The 21,360-nt window shown below is 34.3% G+C and overlaps 1 protein-coding gene across 2 annotated transcripts in view; it reads right to left on the bottom strand.

The window, feature by feature from the left end:
• The window catches only part of LOC123672625 (protein cab-1), a 63,696-nt gene extending 47,618 nt beyond the window's left edge, over positions 1–16,078 (bottom strand). For both annotated transcript variants that reach the window (XM_045606799.1, XM_045606798.1), the window contains exon 1: positions 15,827–16,078. In XM_045606799.1, the coding sequence (XP_045462755.1) occupies positions 15,827–15,980 (154 nt within the window). In that variant the 5' untranslated portion in view covers positions 15,981–16,078. The remainder of the gene's footprint in view (positions 1–15,826) is intronic.
• Between the last annotated feature and the right edge of the window lie 5,282 nt (positions 16,079–21,360).

Raw genomic sequence — 21,360 nt, 5'->3', positions numbered from 1 at the left:
AGAAAAATTCAGTCCGCTTTCGAGTTTAAAAACCTCATTCAGTAAATATGTCTGCCTCCATACAGGAGAGAATTTCAATTTACTTCAATGTACTTCCACCTCGATGAACATTCTGGAACTTGTGCAATCAAAATACTCCTTCTCATTGAATTTTCGTCTACATCATTGAATTCTGCATCATTAGGAAGTGAAATGGAATGTTTGAAACTAGTTGACACTAATATAAAAAATACATTTGTTTCCTCAGAATCAAAATCAAAAGTTTTTTCGACTGAAGCATTAAATTAAATGATAACTACCCAGCTTTCCATGAATATTTGAAACAGCTCAAAAACTGAACTTTTTAAAGCAGCTGCTTACTAAATATAGCATTTGAGAGTTTTTCATGGGACGAGTTCACATCGAATGTATCCAGGCATCATGCTCAAAAACAGCATTGAAGAATTGTTATAAAATAAAGTTTGACTACCGTTTCCGCCGGCTCACCGCGTTTCGACCGCACAACCGTTTTCGCTTGACGTTGTCGTAACTGATACTTACACTTTTTATCACCAGTCACCAACCGCTTCAAAAATGGGTCGATTTTGTGGCGTTTCAGCAGCGATTCGCAGATGGATATATGGTCCATTGGGTTTTTTGCGTTAACTCGTGTGGTACCCATACATTGAGCTTCTTCTTGAGACCACCCTTATGCAAATAGTGTTCCAAACGGTTTATTGTGCAATTTTTAGCTCTTGGGCAATCGGAACAATGCTTACATGGCGGTCGGACTCTATAATTTTATCGACATTTTCGACAATAGGCCTTCCATTTGTTATCGAAATTACCGGAACGCAATCGGCGAATCCAAATTGCGCATGATTGGCTGTTACAGTATCAAGACCTTAAACAATATTCACATTTGCAGCCACGTGACCTGCATTTTCGTCTTTATCGAAGAAAAACCTTAAAAAATAAGGTGTTTTCTCTCTGCTAGTGTCCATCTTTGACGCGTGCTGAGACTAAATTGAGTGAACTAATCACAAAACTGTCAGAAAATTTTTTTTTGGAAGAAATCTCATCTTTCTAAAGCCATCCAGTGGAACCCGATGGGATTCATACAATGCTAGATACAGATAACTAGTGTCATCTATAGGAAAAAAATGGATATCTTTTTATAATACCAAACCAATTCTACAGTTCTGTTTCTTAAAGGAGTTTCAAGATATCCTGTCAGTATTTTTACACATTTGCGCTGTAATTGTCGGTTTTTGAGCCGACAATGATTCAATTCTGCACTTGCAATAAGTCTCGAACAGAATGTTTGAAACTTTGAAGGTAGGTTCAGGGTGTAAATATCTCAGTTAAGTTCGTTAATAGACAAAATCTGTTCAATGGAATCGAAGTTCTAGGTACCCATATCATATAATATTTTTTCTAGATCATTGTATAATACCCATCCGATCCGACTGAAATTCAGAAATCGATTACAAAATATTGAAACGATTATTTATGTATAATTTGGGTAGGATCTCATTATCTGGAGTTTTTTTTTTGTAAATTATTAATACATTCATCAGATCTAATCGAAAGGTAAAAAAGTAAAAAAAAATACTTACATCGATAAAATGAGTTATCCAAAAATTTCACCAAAGGTATAATATTAATTGAAGGCAACATCAATTCAATTGCCTGAAACTTGCAAATTCTCACGAAATATTGATTTATATTGATAACTTGATCAAAATTCAACCAACTTCAATAATTTCCTTCGGAAGAATGTTGTTTAGGGAGGTTAAATTAGAAAATCGAATAACCTTAGTCAATCGATAATTCTAAAAGCAGTATGGAAGTGCTATCCTAGAAGTGCTGCCAAGGTAATGATAAAGTTACGATGCTAATATCAATTTCGAGGAGATATATGAGCACTAAAGTTCGAATTAATTTTCTATGAGCGTATCCGATAAAATTTTCCACTTTAATGGTTGCATTCCGGAATTATGAAAATTGTTTTTCCAGACAACTTTTATAGTTGTGGAGTGTAGGTTTGTAATCCCACAAATTTTTATGTCAAGGAGATCTATGAGAATACCGGAGGTATATACGATAAATAATTTACAACGGACGCATCATGAGCAGTAAAATATTGAGGTGAAATTTTTAAAGGATAAGAGCATCAGCAGTATTAGGAAGTTCAGGGATTTTAACCGCAGTTTAATAGATTTCCCACCAGACACTTATTACTTCGGCAGACATCTTCCGAGTTTTCAAAGGCGCAAATTGTAGCTCGACGCTGAATTTCTCCGAATTGTAGTAGTTGAATTTGCAGACTAAAATTCTCTTGCTACTATCATCTTATTCAATTTCCTTTGGCTTATTTGTCACTTCAGTGATATACAGTGATAATGGGTCGGTTTTGCATTGCTTCTGTCATTCGAATTCTGGGACTTTGCTTGTATTTTTCCTTTTATGAGATTCTTTAGTCTTTTTGTCTTCCTTTTTTCATCTGAATCGCAGTTGGTTGCTTCTTTCAGTTGTTAGTTCTGATATTTTTCTGCTTTTTCATAGGCCAGGCCGATGATGGAAACTTTTAGGTGTTCTCTTTATTTTTCTTAATTTTTCATTCCTTGTGTACCTGATGGCGTTAATGGCTTTCCTAATTGCTTTGCTTTTGATTCTTTCTGGAGTTCGTTCTTGCGACGAGTTCATGACGAGTACTTCGCTTCCGTAGGTCCTGATCGGTCTTATTATTGATTTATATATGCTTACTTTGAGTTCTTTCTTAAGTTTGCTTCTCTTGCTGATAGGGGGTATAGAAAACCCTTGAATAATTTTACTTTTATCTCTATTTCTTTTATATGTCTGTTAAATATAATTTTTTTGTCAAAAGTTGTGGCTATGTATTTAATCTCGTCTCTCCATTCCTTCTCCAATTCTTTGTGGTTTATTCTATTTCTATTTCATTTTTGTATCCAAACAAGATAGTTTGGCTTTTCTCTTCGTTCATTTTGATTTTCCATTCTTTGAACCAGCGTGCTAGTTCATCCAAGTGTTTTTGCAGTATTTTAATAGCGCTTTCTATAGTTCTTTCGGAGACAAGAACTGCCATGTGATCTGAGTACAATTCTAGGGTGGTGTCATGTCTAGTTGATGTGTCGCTCGTGAATATCGGGTATAATAAAGATTCCTGGGGTACCCCTGCCTCGATCAGTTCGTCTCTTGACTTGGTTTCGTTGATCTTGACGTAAGACGATCGATTTTTTAAATACGATACTATTATCTGTCGTGATTTCTTTCTGTAACATATTATACTTTAAACGTTAGTTTCAGACCTGAAGTCGATTATATTCGGATGCCATATTTATACTTTAGTGTGCTATCTGGTTCATCTCATTCGTTTCTGATAGGTTGGGTTCTTGAAGGTTCGATCCATTGCGGGTAACAGGGCGCTATGAACTTTTGGTGTTTCTTCTCACATATGATATTTTGGCCCACATACGGAGTAAATTTTCATCAAATTACCCAATAATGCCGTTACAACAGATTCGACCTAGTTGAGAATTTGCAAGTTGATATAAAATTACATTTTTTTTACAACGCTTCATGTTGAATGCGAATATTGAAAAAAATAAAGAAAGCGTTCGTCAATCATACAAAAATGTCATCCTTGGATATACCTTAATGCAGTTATGTAGTTTTCAAGGGCGTAGTTAGCGCATACATGACTAGTAGGTACTCAAAAGCTCCTGACATCATGTCAGTGTCTTTCTCAATTTTTTAAGAACAATATAAACTGAATGTCGTGAACTTGATGTCATAAAAAAATTTAAAAAAAGAAACTAGAAAAGGGGTTTTCGAGATCAAAAGAGAGTTCCTTAAATTACTCTGAATAGGTAGTTAAAATTCTTTATTTTTTAGCGGTCATAATTTTTGTGTTATGAATTTTTTGAATTACCCGAATCAACACGTTTTCAAATCCCATCGCTACATATTCATAAGAATTTTTTATTCTTATAAGTTTATGTTTTTTTACTTGTTAAGATGTTTTGCTTTAAAATGGGAAATAATGAAGTAGTTGTTGTGTGTAGATTTTCATCATAACCATTATAATAGGCATAAAACACTTCATATCTCCACAACACTTGATTTTATGGCAAAAATGAAAGAGACAAAATGTTTTTAGTTAATCAAAAAACATTTTTTAAAGTAAAATGTATATTCTATTCAACAATAGAGAAAAAATGTAGTTTTTTTATAAGGCAGCCGAAGAATGAGGTGGATTAAGCAAAATCAATGAATTGAAGTAAAGAAATGGCTACTGGTTATAATGAATATATCAATCCTGAATGCATTATCATCAACAGTTCAATAAATATACATTAAAAGAATTTTCAATATCCATACATTCGGAATAAAAATCATCACATCAAAAATATCCGAAATATAAAAAAAAAATCGTAATATTGAAATCATTTTCACTCAAAAATTTTGACTCAGTTGCCAATGAATAAATTCTTGATATAAGTACATGTTAGATTGGGTATCATTTATGCACAAGTCCATTCAGTTAGTTTTGAAAAATAAGACGTTTGAACTTAAAATCATAAAGAAGTGTTCATTTTGAGGTGTTTGAACTTTCAAAGGCTTTAAAACTTAGGTAAATAAGCATGGAGGTAGCTGAAATTCACTGGAAATAAAAACAAACCATATTTCACTGAAGGTTGAATCAATTATTCTCCTCGCGTAAAACCACCTGCTCAGGTATTATAAAATTAGTTCATTGTTCAACATTGCATAGGGTCATAAAGTGGTTCTAAAGAAAGAAATTAGGTATTGATATAACTACAATGAATTCAATCTGCAGCATTTAGAATTCCTATTAATTCGTCCGTAGGGAACAAAACAAAACTTGTTTTGTCACATAATCAATTAGATTATCGAATTTATCACAGATTAATAACTGGTAATCATGAGGCAGAAAACGTGACAATGGCCATAATTTGGATTCTGTAGGCAATTAATATGTATGTTCGATATGAATGGAAATTTTTTATGGGAATAATTATTACGCATAAAGTGTTATTTACATGTGACGCTTATGTATGCATAAATCATTATAACGGGTGTTTTTTTTAGCTGCATGATAAGTTTCGGTTGTTGTCTATGGTTTGACAGTTGATAATGTCAAACTGTGTTGACATTTCTGTTCAGTGAGGTTGGGAAATTCATCATGAATCGTTTAACACCGAAACAACGCTTCCAAGTTGTATAAATTTACTTTGAAAAAAATAAATCTGTTCGCAAAGTTCATAGAGCACGTCGTCTGTTTTACGGTCCTCATAATCGACTTAGTAAACAAGCAATTCGTGCCGTTATCCATCGTTTTGGCACCAATTTCACTCTTCTCGATTCAAAAGAATCAACAAGACAAAAAGTGTGCGTACCGGAGAGAATATTGCTGCGGTAACGCGAACTGTTGAAGAAGAAGTCTAAATTTCGATACGTCACCGTTCTTGACTTTTTGGCTTTTGTCCTTCGATTACGAGGAAAATTTTACGTACATTCCTGACATCTATTTTTTACTAAGTATTTGAAGCACCAATGTTGCGGATTAGCTATTGTAATCCGGCTCCTGAATAAGCAATGTTGCGGATTAACGATTAGTTAGCGGTATTTCAACTTAATCTTTGGGATTAAGTCAGTTCTGACCAATTGGTATGGCCACAACACAGATATAAACACCGATTCTGTGTGATTATCTACGGTGAGATAATCGAAGTGAAGAAGGATAGGTCTAGGATAACACTAAGCTCTTCCGTGGTCTGCACCTTGTCGTGGTGGGAGGGCTTGTAGTAACTGCCTGCTGTAAAGTAGACAGTGAAACTAAGGCTGACCAAAAAATGTGGCGTGGCTAATCTCAGCCTGCTACATTCATCATAGCTCAACAATCCCATGTTCCACCAAGAACCGAGAACACGAACAAGAACGAGCACACGAGAAGAGAAGTAGACCAACAGGGTCCACCAGAGAGGCGCAGAACCGACCAGACAGAGGCCATAAAGGTAGGTGGAAATCATTGACAGGTCTAGCAGAAGGAGACACAAGAGTACTACTTGGTCGAATAGAGGTTACTTATGTTTCCGCGGGCGCCAGTTTAGGACCTTAAGTGTAATTCTAGGTACACTATTCGAGGAGTAACTATGACTTTAATGACCTCGATAATAATAATAATTTTTAATAATTTATTCCTCCTTTAAGACATCATACAATGTATAGGAATAGTCAACAAGAAAAAAAGAAATAACAACATATTGAAAATATGAAGAGAACAATGTTGGCAAAAGTTAGTATTAAAAAAGTCTCAAATGATAGAATTAGTAAAGAACTCTTGAATATTATAAAAGCAATTGTCAATCAACATTGATTTTACTTCTTTCTTAAATTGTTTTTCACCAAGTCTCTTAAAATGTTTAGGCAAGTGATTATATAATTTAATTCCTGTGAAAGTAGGTGACGACTCATACTTTTTAGTGTTATGCTTGGGAATACATAAAATATCCTCATGCCTAGTATTGTAGCTATGAAAATCTGTACATGTTTTAAGTTTTTTTAAATTTTGGTGAACATAAATTAGACAATTGAACATGTATATAGAAGGAAATGATAATATTTTATTTTCCTTGAATATAGGGCGACATGAGTCTCGAGGACTCAGGTTGAAAATGAGACGAAGTACTCTCTTCTGTGCAACAAATACACGCCCAGCATATGGGGATGAACCCCACAGAACCACGTTATAGCAAAGGTGACTATATACACCACTAAAATACACCCCAATCTTATGAAACGAGGATAACGAAATAGTATGTTAGTACTCTGCTCAACCCCACTGCTCACAGTCAAAACTACTAAACTCCCTCTAAAAACCCCCATCCTTATAACTTCCCAGAACAAACTGAGACTGATCATATGCTGTGAGGACTTAGGGTTTGCGTAAGTGGTGCAAGTTCGCAAAGGTCGCAAGATCAGAGTCAAGAGGCGTCTCCTCGTAGAAGATTAAGTTCGAAGGGAGGAGGCTTGCCGACCAAGTCCCTGCGGGGAACTACCTCAGGCTTGAGTTCCGTGATCAAAACTATGGGGGAAACCACGAAACGAGGGAGCTCATTGACGGGTAGTTGCCTCACGCTTTTTAGACTACCTGTGTAATGGCTCTACCACCAGAAACAAATTGCTTCCACCCTATTCCACACTCCCTAGGGTAGGACAGCGTTACACAAAGACAGGCATTCCGCCGTATAGTACCAAACCCTTGGTGAGACGGCCGCACTGAGGCTGAATGCGTGAGAGGAAGGTTGACGTCCTTGGAACCAGCGTGACCAGATTGAAATATAGTGAATCTACTAAACTTGCCGCAGAAATCTACTAAAAATCTACCAACACCGTTCATAAATCTACTAAAAATCTACTTACATATTTTTTGACAAAATTTCACAGATTGCATTAGATTTTAACATTATTCAGAATACACTTTATTCTAATGTCTCTTATGGTTAAATTTTTCTTCATGAATAGGATATACAGTACAGATGCGTTCAGATTCGAAAATAAAACAAGATTTTATTTCAAAATTTGAACGAAAAAAAAAAGGAAAAAAAAACCGAACAAAAACAAATAGGATCAAAATAGCAAATATAAACAAAAAAATTTATATATTTAAATAAACAAAAGGATATAAATAGAAATAAAAACTAAAATCTTTCGGATAAAAATAACATTAAATGTAGAAATGAAATACTACAGTTGAACATAAAAAAAATAATTGAAAAATCAGTATCAATCTGCAGTCAAATCATCGTCTTTACATCCATATATAAATTTTCACTATCCATCGAATCGAGCATATTTTTTGTAGGTTGAAAACGACAACATTTTCACCTATCTCTTTAAGTCCTTCTTTAGCATGTTACCTATAATAATGCTATATTTTTATTTATTATTATATTATTATATTTTTTGTTTTGATGCGGTTAATAGCCGAAAATATTCTCTTGCATTTGGCATTCGAAATCTGAAGTATGCAGCCACCCAAATTTGTCGATGAAATTCCAGTTAGACATATTTTTTTCCACTAAATAGAATACCAAATGTGAGATAATGGTATATTTTCAACGGAAGCTTACACACCATCTGTTTTCAATGAGGCACCCTTCGGATATTCCATCATTCTTCGTATTCATTCTCAGCCGACAGCCACCAAAGAAGTTTTATGATTTCATTATGTTTAAGTAGGTACGTTCTTCTAGAAACACGTAGAACGTAGAACCTCAATGAGAAAGAACAATGAATTGATTCGTAGAAACAGTCTAGACATCCGAATTTCCATATTCCCAATCGTCTCGGTTATATTTTTTTAAACTACCAAAATCTACTAAAATCTACCAAAGGATTTCTTCCTACTAAAAACTCCATGAAAATGCGAAAAATCTACTAAAAAAGTAGATTTCTACTAAATGTGGTCACACTGCTTGGAACCTTTCTCTACGGGTTTGGCGGAGGTGTAATGGAGGTTTTTAGTGAGTATGTCCTTCAGGAGAGCCTCACACTACCCAGCAGGTGCCGATAGGTGTTTTACACTCGTTGAGATTTGTTGGGTGTCCATAAGGTGGATTTCCCTCCATTAAAAAAAAAGAAGGTTAACACTAAGCACTGTTTCTTGCAATAAGTTTATTTTTATACACAGTTGAGTATATAAAAAGTAAATCTGACCTTTTCCGTTACCTTCTTATTACCCTCTTAGACTAGAAGTACTCACACTAACCAGTGAACAGATAATGATTATAACAGTGATTGCAACATATTTAAATTTCTACAAATTATTATTATATTATTATACTGATAAATAACGAAAGTGTCGTATTTTTAAGGCATATATCGGGTGTCCCAAGGTGAGTGGCCTATTAGATTATTATGGAAACTATTGATGGTAAAGATTTCAAATTTTGTGGATAGATATTTGGCCATGTAAGGTACATTTTTAAAATAATTTCACATTTCCATTGTTGCCGGATGTACGACAATTTGGCAACAACTTTGTTATTTTGAATAGGACATCCGGTATTTCTATTTTTTTTATGATACTCCATAAAATATTGAATCTATTCACTCTTACTTGTCCATCCCTATCTTCAACGGTTTTTGAGTTATTAATTATTTTTCGAAATTTTTGATCAAATTGGCGTATTACGAAAATGACTCTAGTTCGTTCAATATTTGAGATTTAAGTCAGAAATTTTGCAAGTCGTTAGATATTGATCTGATCTGTGTCACTGCTCTTGAATTATGGTTGTCAATAATACAGGACGGACCAAAAAAAATCATCATTTGCCAAGTTACAAAACTGTAAAAAAGTCTATTGTTTCAAATTAGACACCTAGTATATTTTTCAATTTTTGGAATCAGTACAACACACTCTACAATTTTTCTATTCACGTCCCTATACCTATCTCAACTGGATTCCGAGTTATATGCGTTATATGTGTATATCTTTCTTGAGCCATTATTTATAGAAAAACCTCGGAACAAAACACCTGTTAGGCAATTATTGTTTATTTTGACATTTATGGATTGAACTGATTCATTGATATATCGATCTATGAACCACATAGAGAACATAACAATACAAAAGATATTAACACTTATTGAATCAATGTGAAATCTAATAAACGCATATAACTCGGAATCCAGTTGAGATAGGTATAGGGACGTGAACAGAAAAATTGTAGAGTGTGTTGTTCTGATTCCAAAAATTGAAAAATATACTAGGTGTCTAATTTGAAAAAATAGACTTTAATACAATTTTGTAACTTGGCAAATGATGATTTTTTTTGGTCCGTCCTGTATTATTGACAACCATAATTCAAAAACAGTGACACAGATCAGATCAATATCTAACGACTTGCAAAATTTCTGACTTAAATCTCAAATATTGAGCGAACTAGAGTCGTTTTCGTAATACGCCAATTTGATCAAAAATTTCGAAAAATAATTAATAACTCAAAAACCGTTGAAGATAGGGATGGAGAAGCAAGAGTGAATAGATTTAATATTTCATGGAGTATCATAAAAAAAATAGAAATACCGGATGTCCTATTCAAAATAACAAAGTTGTTGCCAAATTGTGGTACATCCGGCAACACTGGAAATGTGAAATTATTTTAAAAATGTACCTAACATGGCCAAATATCTATCCACAAAATTTGAAATCTTTACCATCAATAGTTTCCATAATAATCTAATAGGCCACTCACCTTGGGACACCCGATATACATCCCTGGAGCATTCTTTTTTTATTTTTTTTATTATTCATTCATTTATTTATTCATTCCTTTATCGATGATTTTGTGTTATTTATAGCTTCATTTGTTCATTTATTTGTCAAATTGCGTATTTATTCACTCATTTATTCATCGATTCATTGATTCATTTCTTTTTTAAATTATTTATTCGTTCAATTAACCATTTAATTTATCATTCATTAAACTTATAATTAATACGCGTTGACTTATTCGGTAATATTAAAATATATTATACAATAGTGTGAAATTTGCAATTCCTTTAAATTATAAATTGAATATTCTCTAGATGAAAGGATCAATGCAGAAGATCAACGGTTTTTTTACTAAATTTTATGTGAATAGCTCTCATTCATCAAAATCTCTGACGGAGGACGGACGGATTTTTTCATTCGATAAACCATCAACGTCCGTAGGACGAAGCAAAAATCGAGGCGCAAAATGTACTATTTCTATTAAACAGTTCTCCCGAATTATATGGATATTTTCACTATACGATTCGAAACAATTCTATATATGTTACTCATGAATATTCATTATCTAAATATGATAATATGGTAGATAGAATAGAATATTAAAAGTTTCATTATATGTATTTATTAGATTTATTCTTTATTCATAAATCAAACAAATGTTCAAATTCGAACTCATCAGTAGAAGGACTTTATGATAAAAATATTATGATCTATTTTTAGAAGCGAATCTTTTATTTTTATTCGATTCCTATTTTTCCTCCAGATAAACCTTCATACGAAAATATTAATTAATTAATTAATCGTTCCATACTCGTTTGGATATTTCTCATTGAAACACATAGTTAGATTTTATCATTGATTTCAATCTCTAATCAATAATTTTCTCAAACTAGAAAGATTAACATCCACTATAGGTACTGTAATGTAGTCATTCGAATTCGATTCAGAAATAGTATATTATAAAACAAGTTGCAGAATGGGCTCCTATTTCAACAAGAATGCGAAATTCGAAAACGAGCGACGAAGGAGCGAGTTTTGGAACGCATGAGTGTTGGAATTGCCTTCTGCAACGAGTATTAGACGATATTTTCTCTATTTCAGTCAAGTTTTGTGAAATATTGTCGAAATTCAATGAAAAATTGCGATAATACATCCTAGTGACATTTGTATTGTATCTTGGCAGTTGCGGTGTGACTGTTACGAAAATTGACAGATTACGGAATTTCATTTTGAATCGTACGTTTCGAATTTTGAAATAATTTATAATTAAGCATTAAACTCGTCAATTATGTCTGACGAAATCGGTTAAACACCAACAGAATTAAGAGAAATTGCGAATATAATGTTGCAAATCATTTCACTAAATCCAAATTATATTATATTGACAATTTGACGTGTGTTGAATTTTGATAGGATTGGAAGTCAGTATAGACAACTAAAAATCGAAAAATATAACTGAAAACGATGATGTAATGAGTTCATTACAGCACTGTTTTTAGAACTGTAATGAACTCATTACGATATTGAAATAGAGAAACATTGTTCTTTTCCGATGCAATTTTTTTAAACAATGCTATACTTCAAAGAGATTCAAAAATGTGACCGAAACTATAGTTTTTAATGTAATACATATTATTCATCCAAATTTATCGTATTAGTCCCTTTCAAGGTACCTAATAATAATGTATAAGACTCTACATGGCATTCTTTCTTAACTTCGAGCAAAGTTGGAATGCCAAGAAAGTTTTTCATGTTTTCGTCTTCATTTTATCGAAAGGTAGGTATGCTGAAAGAATTATGATATTTATGAATTGCCCATCGAACTAGAATGTGCGTTTTATTATATGACTTCATGGGCGCCCGCAGAAATTTTTCTCAGGGGGGGCAAAATGAAAATTATTGAAAAACGATAAGGCGTCCATGATTGGATTGAGTAAGTTATATTGAGGGTGTTGTGCTGAAAAATGAGACAATCAAAATCTCAGGGGGGGCCATGGCCCCCCCTGGCCCCCCCCTGCGGGCGCCCATGTATGACTTCACTGATATTCTCTAACTCCCGAATAGATCCTCCAAATCTTTTTTTTTCTTTCTCTGATAGTTTAAAAAAAAATAGAGCAGTTTAAAAAATTAAAAATAAACTTTGAACTAGTACAAACTTTTTGATTTCTTGTATCTGCTACCGAATTCGAGAAAAGATTTCTCCCGAAATCCAAATTATCATAAAAATCTAGTTAGTGAGCTGTGATAAATAATTAAATTTTAGTTTTGGTGCTCATTTTACCGATCTACAGATCGGTAAAATGATATATCCTAGATACATCAATGGATTAATGAAGATTCGATAAACTCGTATAATCATCACAAAAAGTAGGACTGCAAGAAACACCCTGTATCACGAAAACATAGCGTTTGCGGCCCCATGCTTAAATTACTTTTTTTCTTAAAAATTATCCAAGGAACATTTTTGCTTGTACTTGTACATACCTCTAAATTAGGAACACTCTGTATATCATATCTGGTTGAACGACAGTATTTCTACCACGATATATAATATTCATTACACAGGGTGACCCATTTTGAAAGATTCACTTTAATAATTCCTTGAGAAGAGCCTGGATTAAAAATGTTTTATAAAAAAGTTTTTTAGTCTTCAGGGAGGAGACATCGAATGCAGATATTCATTGTGACTTTGGAGTTTGATTTGAAGGTCAAGTACATTTTAAAATAGGGAATAAACATTTTTCTCTGCCGGATATTAATCTTTTTGAAAAAATAAAAATACAGTTGAGTTCACCAATAACGAGTGTCGAATTTAACGAGAGCTCGGTTTTAGCGAAGAATTTCTGTAGGAACAAATCGGCCCCCATTCAATTCAATGTAATTTCAAGTCGGATATAACGAGTTCGGTTATAACGACAGTTCGGATATTACGAAAACAATTTTTATAAATTTGATAGAACAGCTTCTTTTACAACGAGATCTGATCATACAGTCGACGGAGAAAACCCATCAATATAGGAACTAACAAAGCATTGCTAGATTGTTTGAAAAAAAAGGATTCAAAATGTGACCATTTGTGGCCCGATGTTGCAGAAGAAAGCAGAAGATTTTTCCAGACTATTGTCCCCGCGGATAACGAAATCGTATCCTATCCCAAAATCTGGATAGATCGCTTCAAAAGAAGATACCGGATAACTTCAAGTAAAATGCATGGAGAAGCTGCAAGTGCTTCAATTGAAAGTAGAGATGATTGGTTGAATAATTTCTGGCCCGACATTAGAAAGAATTATCCAAATAAAGATATTTTCAACGCTGAAATTAAGAACTGAGAAAATAATTCATCATCATCATCATCATAGAGGTTATTATCAAATACTAAGTAGTCTGTGTTATTAGTTATAGGGAAATCAAGAACACCTAGTTCTTTCAAGTCTTTCAAAATTTCACCTGTTAATTATAAATCAAATAAGAAATCTCAAATCATGGATCACGTCCGAGATTTTTGAGACGGAAATCAGAAAATAGGATCTTGATTTATCAAAAAAGAAAAGATACATAATCTTCCTTGTTGACAATTGTCTTGCTCATCCATATGTTGATCTGAGGAGTATAAAACAAGTGTTTATGCATCCAAATATGACCGCAATTTTACATCCTATAGATCAAGGGATCATAGATGTTTGAAATCTCATTATAAAAAAAATATCTGAGTAAATTGTTTTCCTACCTAGACAATGGCGAAGAATTTAAATTTTCCCTTCTTGATGCTATACTTGGTTCGAATAGTGCAGGGAACCTCATTTCTTCAAATACCTTAAATAATTGTTATTGAGATTGTTATAAACATGCAGGTTTTTATTTTTCAATTGAATATGAGGAAAGTGATGAAATTCCTTTAGCACAATGGTTAAGGCTCATTGAACAAAATTTCCAAGAGGATTCGCCTTGTTTATTCGATCAGGCAAAAGAAACCTGATCAGCCGGCATATTAGCATAAAAGAATTACAAGTCTATGAACGCATGGGTGAGTTTTCGGATATTTGGGAAGTTTTATATGATCCCTTCTTTAAAAACCAATGATAACACATCAAACAACGATCACGAATCTTCATTTGAAGAAATACATTACTATTAGTATCCATCTGCATCTCAAATGGTTTCATGCAATGAAAACGATAACAGCCAATTTGGAACTGAGTCAGTTTGAAGACATAACTAGAGAAAAATTTTATGGTCTTCAAAAAGAAAGAAAAAAATCCTTTCTGAATGAAAAAGCCACCCAGAAGCAAGTCACAGACTATTTTGTTTGAATTTTTTGAGTTTTGAAAACGCATTTAAAACCATTTTCAGAAATGTACCCAAGTACCCACATCAGCGAATGATCTTTTAGGTATGTTTTCTATTGACTGAAAATGGGAGTCTTGGTAATTTGAATTTTGGAAACAGAAACAAGTCGACATGCAAAGAGGAATACATAAATCTTTCTTCAGATTTGTCCGAAAATTCGTTATCGTGGTGCCATATCCATGAGGTTCCTTTTCTCAAATCTGGTGTTTTTTACAGATTATGCAACATTCTCTTCACTTCGGCAAAATAAATTTGTTATGAAAAAATTGAGATGAACTGACAATATGGGGAATTGTAAACAAACTGAATGACAGATGAAACTCAAATGCCGAGTGAGAGTAGAAACAGTTGTGTCAACTTAGAGGCAATCGTTTTAAGCAGGCTTACATGATCAATTCTTAGTTTTTTTTTTGTGGAATTCTAAACATCAATCGTTGAAATCATTGTTTCGTTTCGATTTTTATGAACAATAGTTTGGAATATTTCATGGATTATTATTTTGCGTTCTTTAATAATTCCAACAGATAATTATGAAGAAGAAATAAAAGAATACTTTTAACGAATTGTGAATAATAAATAAATAAAAGAAGAAATTTATAGCACACATGCATACTTGATATGGCATATCATGTGATTATAAATAATAAATCGAAGTGAGAACAGTGATTATAGGAAATTGAATTCAATTTTTCCGTTTTGTTTATAGATTGTAAAAAGAACGAAGTTGTCATGAGACTGCAAAATAATGAAGTCGACATCGTTTTATGAGAAGAATAAACCATATGTTCAAAAATTAAAATACAAATATGAAATCTATTCGTATATATGAATAATAAGCTCAAATTAATAAAATTATTTTGAATTTAATTCAAATCAGAACAGCTAAACAATTAAACAAAAGTGTTTGTTGATGAAAGGGTCAACCAACCTTGAAATATATATTTTCAAATCAAGAAAAAAATGAATCCACAAACCAAGGAAATTTTGACTAAAACTTTCCTGGTGGGCCTCATCGTCATTTCTGCGTTACCACCGGAAAATATCGAATAGGTGAACTTCGAAGTGTTCATCAATCAAACATCTTAGAATGCATCCCAGTTTCATTCACAAAATCCTCCCCCAATCAAACCCGTTTTCTATCACAACCACGAAAGTCAGACTGGTCCTACTCACCCGGATATAAGTCCATATCAGCGGAAGCACAATAGCTACATGTTAACACGATGACAAAACACCAGAACGTGTATTTCATATTGCCAAAATTCACTGGCTCGCGTCCATATGTTTTCCAGCGGGCGCCATTTTCAGGGAAAATCAATAATAGCATAGTGGGTTTTCCATTGGGTTAGGGGCGCTTTCGTCAGTTTTCCCGACCGGAGAAGCTGCTGCCAGACTAGACGTGAAGGTAGGCGATTTCATTGACTACAGCAAAGTCGCGATTACGCGCCTTTTCAGCGCAGGCGCATTTCATTTTCTTGCACAGGTTATTAAGTCTTATCGAAGATTCGTTATTTTATGTAACGAATGCTAGATAGGTAGGTACATCGCTTTATTGGTCGTTATTCAGCCCATTATTACTGTTTTCATGAATAAATATTGAAATAACAGAGAAAATAAGTTTTGAAAATCGTCTGGAAAATTTCGGAGTAGGGTGTAGTAGGTAGGCACACTTAGAAAATCTTAAAATTTCTTGGTTTTCAAACTACATATATATACACGTTCAAATTTTGATCAATAAGCGCCTTCATTACATTTGCAAGAAAGAAAAAATGCGTAATATTCTTTCATAACATAGAATACTCAATTGACCTGCAATTCGACTTCTTACGACAATATTGTTTAGGAGTCAAGAAGAAAAAATAAAAAATATAGTTAGAGCCCTTTAATCATGGCGCCCGAAAAGAAGTTTCTAATTTGTTAGAAGTTTATAATTATTATTTTTTTCACATTAATTTTATATCTGTACCAGTTCTCAATAAAAATATCGTCTTGAAATCTGCCTATTGGATAAATTTGAAGTCGAAAATTATTCCAACCCCCAAAACTCTGGAGTATTATCTATTGATGTTGTTTTTGCTCAAAAAACCGTGAATTTAAGTAAAAATTACAAGAGACCTCAATTGTTAAGTAAGGATCAGTCTATCCAAAATTAATTCACTTATTGTAAAATATTAATAAAGAAAAAGTTATCGCGAAACAAGTTTCAGGAGTGGTTTTTTCTACCCCTTGGAATCATGGAGGAACACCACCAAGAATTTGTGGAATGCCTTCTAGCTCTTCGCATGAATATCAGCTCAATTTCATTTTTGGGCGCCCCTGTGGACCTTGCGCCTGTGGCAAGTGCCACCTTTGCCACGCCCTAGTTACGGCCCTGATTCTAGGTTTTGATTTGAGGCTAGTGTCTTGTAGAAAGGTGAGGATTTCATTCACACAAATTCAATCTGGCTTCTGCGCTCATAGTTCCGTATAGACAGCAAAAAAGTGGGGTCTGCTGAAAAAAAATTCCTAACTTAATGAAACTCCTACTGGTTGTTCGGGTTTTTTGGACGAAAACGTTCATTTCTAAAGTTGAAGAGAAAAAATAATTTTTCCTTAACCTAACTGAACCGAAATGCAGCCGATCAAAATAAAAGGAATTTTCTCAAAATGGTGGTTCGGACGAGGTCAAGCGAAGCAACATTCCAAGTAATCTGCCAAAACTACGTGGACTACATCAAAAATACTCTTTAGGAACAATACCAGTCCCAGTATCACCAATACGAGTGGGATAAGCTAGCAGAGCACTAAAGTTGAACGTTATCGGCCTTCCTGGCTGAACCCCTCTACAAAGTTTGTGTTATCCAAGACAACCTTAGTGAGCACCATTACTCAGGCAAAATTTCTCTTCCACGACACAAACAAGATTGTTAAAACGGTGCTGAGGGTGACTTTGAAATCAATGGGATCAAGCAGGCAGTAGAAGACTATAATAAATTTAGGCTTACATAGGACTTAGTCCTCAGCCTTCATTTATATGTAATCATAATAATAATAATAATAATAATGTTCTGATCGTACAGATGCTATTTCAGTTTCCGGGAAGTACGACAGTATAGTCATAACGGGGGAAGACATTGATCGTCTAGAGCTGCTAAATGCTTTGGGGTTCTAAAGCAAAAATTCAGTTCTAGAAAAGTGAAAAGGTAACACCCCAACCACCTCAGCACCTTTCAGTATTGGGAGGAAGAAGGTAATACAGATGTATCAGAAGAACCACGGCATCTCCCCAATGTTGGAGGTTTTCAAGGATCCCTAGGTAGCTTCAATTCAAATAGCTGTCGTTGGAGAGATTTTCTTGCTGACTGCAGCTGTAAAAAGACGGGTCTGTTAGGCTCCGCAGTATACGAGAACTACGTGGAAAATTTTCTCTTAAACCTATACCAGACATGTCAGTGGACTCCGAAAACATGGACTACGACGACAACGAGGATGGTGCAGTAACCCCCTAACGCTCCAAATTGTTGGTGGCTGCATCAAGTCTTTTTATAAATTGTAGTAGCTACTAGCTAATCTCAGATTAGATAGAAGGCCAAAATCCTTGTTTTTGCCATTTTGAGAAAATTCCTCTAATTTTGATAGGCTGTATCTCAGTTGATATAAGGTTTAGGAAAAGGTTAGTGAATACAAAATTGTACAAAATTCAACGCTCTACAACTTTTATAATGAACGTATTGGTTAAAAATACTTAGTTCAGAAGTTGAGCAAAAAAACCAGAAAAACTTCAAAAATATTGAGGTTCTTCGGCCGTTATAGCTCAGGCTCTTCATGTTGGATAACTTGATAGAGTCATCCCACAGCACCCCCGAACAACCTGTAAAAGTTCGGAATTGTTGTGGGGAAATGTTACTTCAAAGAAATGCCATTTTCCAACTTCAACACCACCGTGTATCTCGAAAACTAGTCATTGAATCTGAGTTGGATCTGTTCAGGGGGTCGAAATGCGAACAATCCAGAAAAATTAACCAGTGACAAATTTTTTCATCAAGCTGCTGCCTTGCCCTTTGAAAACCAATTTATTACCACCATTATCGCAAAAGTACATGTACTTACTCATATTCAAATAAAATTAAAATTTTCAAGACCATTCGAGACTTAACCGCATGAAAACAATTGTTTTTATTTCAATACAAATATCAATTCAAATATAAATCAAAACGTTCGTGATTTTGTCGTGCGGAAAGTTTACTTTTCAACACGCAATTGCCAGACACGATAGAATTCATGCGATAAATTGCGGAAAAGATGCTTTCAGCCCTAAATAGGAACAAGGTTTTTCTGTAAGAAATAAATTCCTCATTTTGCATGTGAAATAAGTTCATACCTAAAATTTGGATAATTATAGAAGTAAATAAATATCTAAAGAAGTAGGTACATCGGTTCCTTTGATGTTTATCTGCAAGTACGAATGCCGCGTTGAAAAGATGGTCATCTTCTGAAACGATTCACGAATCGATCCAATTTTTTACTTCCTCATAAGGCCGGAAGTGCTGGTCAGCCAGGCTGTGTGCCATTGATCGAAACAAGTGATAGTCCGAGGAAGCAACGTCTGGAGAATATGGCATGTGGGGTAGGACTTCCTATTTCAACGTTTCTAAGTATGTCTTGACGAGCTGGTCCCACCAAATACTGAGCATGACCTTGGAACCGTGAATATTCGGTTTGGCCGTCGACGTGGCTGCATGGCCGAGATGCCCCCATGATTTTCTGCGCTTGGGATTATCGTAATAACCCATTTTTCGTCCCCAGTCACAATACGATGCAGAAATCTCTTCCGTCTTTGCCTTGCAAGCAGCTGTTCACAAGCAAAGAAACGTCGTTCAACATATCTCGGCTACAACTCGTACGGCACCCAATTTTCTTGTTTCTGAATCATTCCCATGCTTTTCAGACGTTTCGAAATGGCTTGTTGCGTTATGTGAACAAATACCTAAGCTTATTGTATGACATCTACGACTACCACTTGGTCGTCTGGTCGACCACGACTAAACGAAAAAAACATATTCAGCCAGTCGCAGGAAAGTATTTTAGTGACTCTGTCTGCTGGCAGATGGCGTTATGGGTTTCGCGCCACACTTACTAGACCCCGGCGGATTTATATAGGTCATCGCGTTGCAACAGAGTCACCTCTCCACGATTGTGTAAGAGGGTCTGGAAAAACACCGAACCCCTGGGAGAGGGCGCACCTCGTAACTTGACTCGAAAAAGTCTCGCCGAAGTATATTAAAAATTTAAAGCCGCATTAAAAGTTTTATCCTACGTTAAAAGTTGCAGGTGGCAAATGAGTATACTGAAGGATTAAAATTTTAATGGTGGCATTAAATTTTAATGAACGTTCCTGCAACTGGGTGTTTATGTATAAGCTGAAGAAAATTCTCACCTTTCTACAAGACAGTTAGCATTAAAGTGCTAAATCATAACGTAGGTCATCTCTTTTGTCGCAAAGTTGTTCAGGAAAAAACAAATTAAATTCAACTGATTTGCAGTTAACGATCTAATGTTATGAATAATAATTATTTTCTGACGTAGCGAGTTTTGCCTGAATGGAACAGTAAATCGTCACAATTGCAGGTATTGGTCAAGAGAAAATCCACACTGGACTCAAAAATGTCACAGTAAACGCCACGAGAAATTGAATGTTTAGATTGTTATAATCGGAGGGCGTTCAATAGGGCATTATTTTTTGTAAGAAAACCTTATAGCAGAACGTTCTTTAAAATTTTTGCGGTTTGATTTGCCTACACCATCAGGATATTTGGTATCAACAAAATGGAGCTCTTTGGAGTAAAAAATAAAATCAATAGCTTGAGTCACATTTCCTGGAAGTTGGATAGACCGTCGAGCACATATTGGGTGGCCACCGCTTTTCACAGACTTGGCCCCTTTGATTTTTTTATGGGGTCATTTAAAATCAAATGTTTATTCTAATAATAATTTAGAGAAGTTGGGCAAATAATTCACACTGTATTGGAGCAGATCACTCCTGAAGTCCTTGAGCGAAGTGTAAAAAGTGTTTACACTCGTATCTGTCAGTGCCAAATGATTAACGAAACACAATTTGAACATGTGCGCTAAATTTTGTTTTGTTTTTGGGTTGATTAAAGATTTTTTCTCTCTCCCATGAAAACTCTCACAGTAAATGTATTATTTTCTTAACAAAAAAAAAAAAATATTACCTGTCTACGGTACCAATTTGCAACTTGCACCGTAAAATAAATCGTTAATTAAAAACTTAAATCGACCTGTCCGTGTGTTTTGCTTGAAAACATTCAATAACAGAGTTATGAATACGAATAAGGCATAAGACACCGATGTGTACCTCTGTACATTTCATATATCAATTAATGGAAAATATATAGCGTGAGCGGAAAAAAAAATGAATAAAAAAGCTTTTTACAAAATTTCAAGCTAATCAAGCATCATCAGAACCAGAAGAATATTAAAGAAGAATATTGGAAAAAAAATATTTTGGTGACGATAGATCCGATCGAGTTGAGATTTGCGTGTACCTCTACCAACCTATATATAAAAATAACAATTTCAAGCTTCGTGCAAATTTTCGTTTTGATAGCATCATTATTTAAAGATCTTTATTTTATCAGAATTCCAGAAAATTTGAGTTGAATATTGAAAAAATTTTGGAAAGTCAGGAGCTTTTTAGCGCTCATTCA

The sequence above is a fragment of the Harmonia axyridis genome, chromosome 2 (genome assembly GCF_914767665.1).
Source record: "Harmonia axyridis chromosome 2, icHarAxyr1.1, whole genome shotgun sequence".
NCBI lineage: Eukaryota > Metazoa > Arthropoda > Insecta > Coleoptera > Coccinellidae > Harmonia > Harmonia axyridis.
This window is presented reverse-complemented; position numbering and strand designations above follow the sequence as displayed.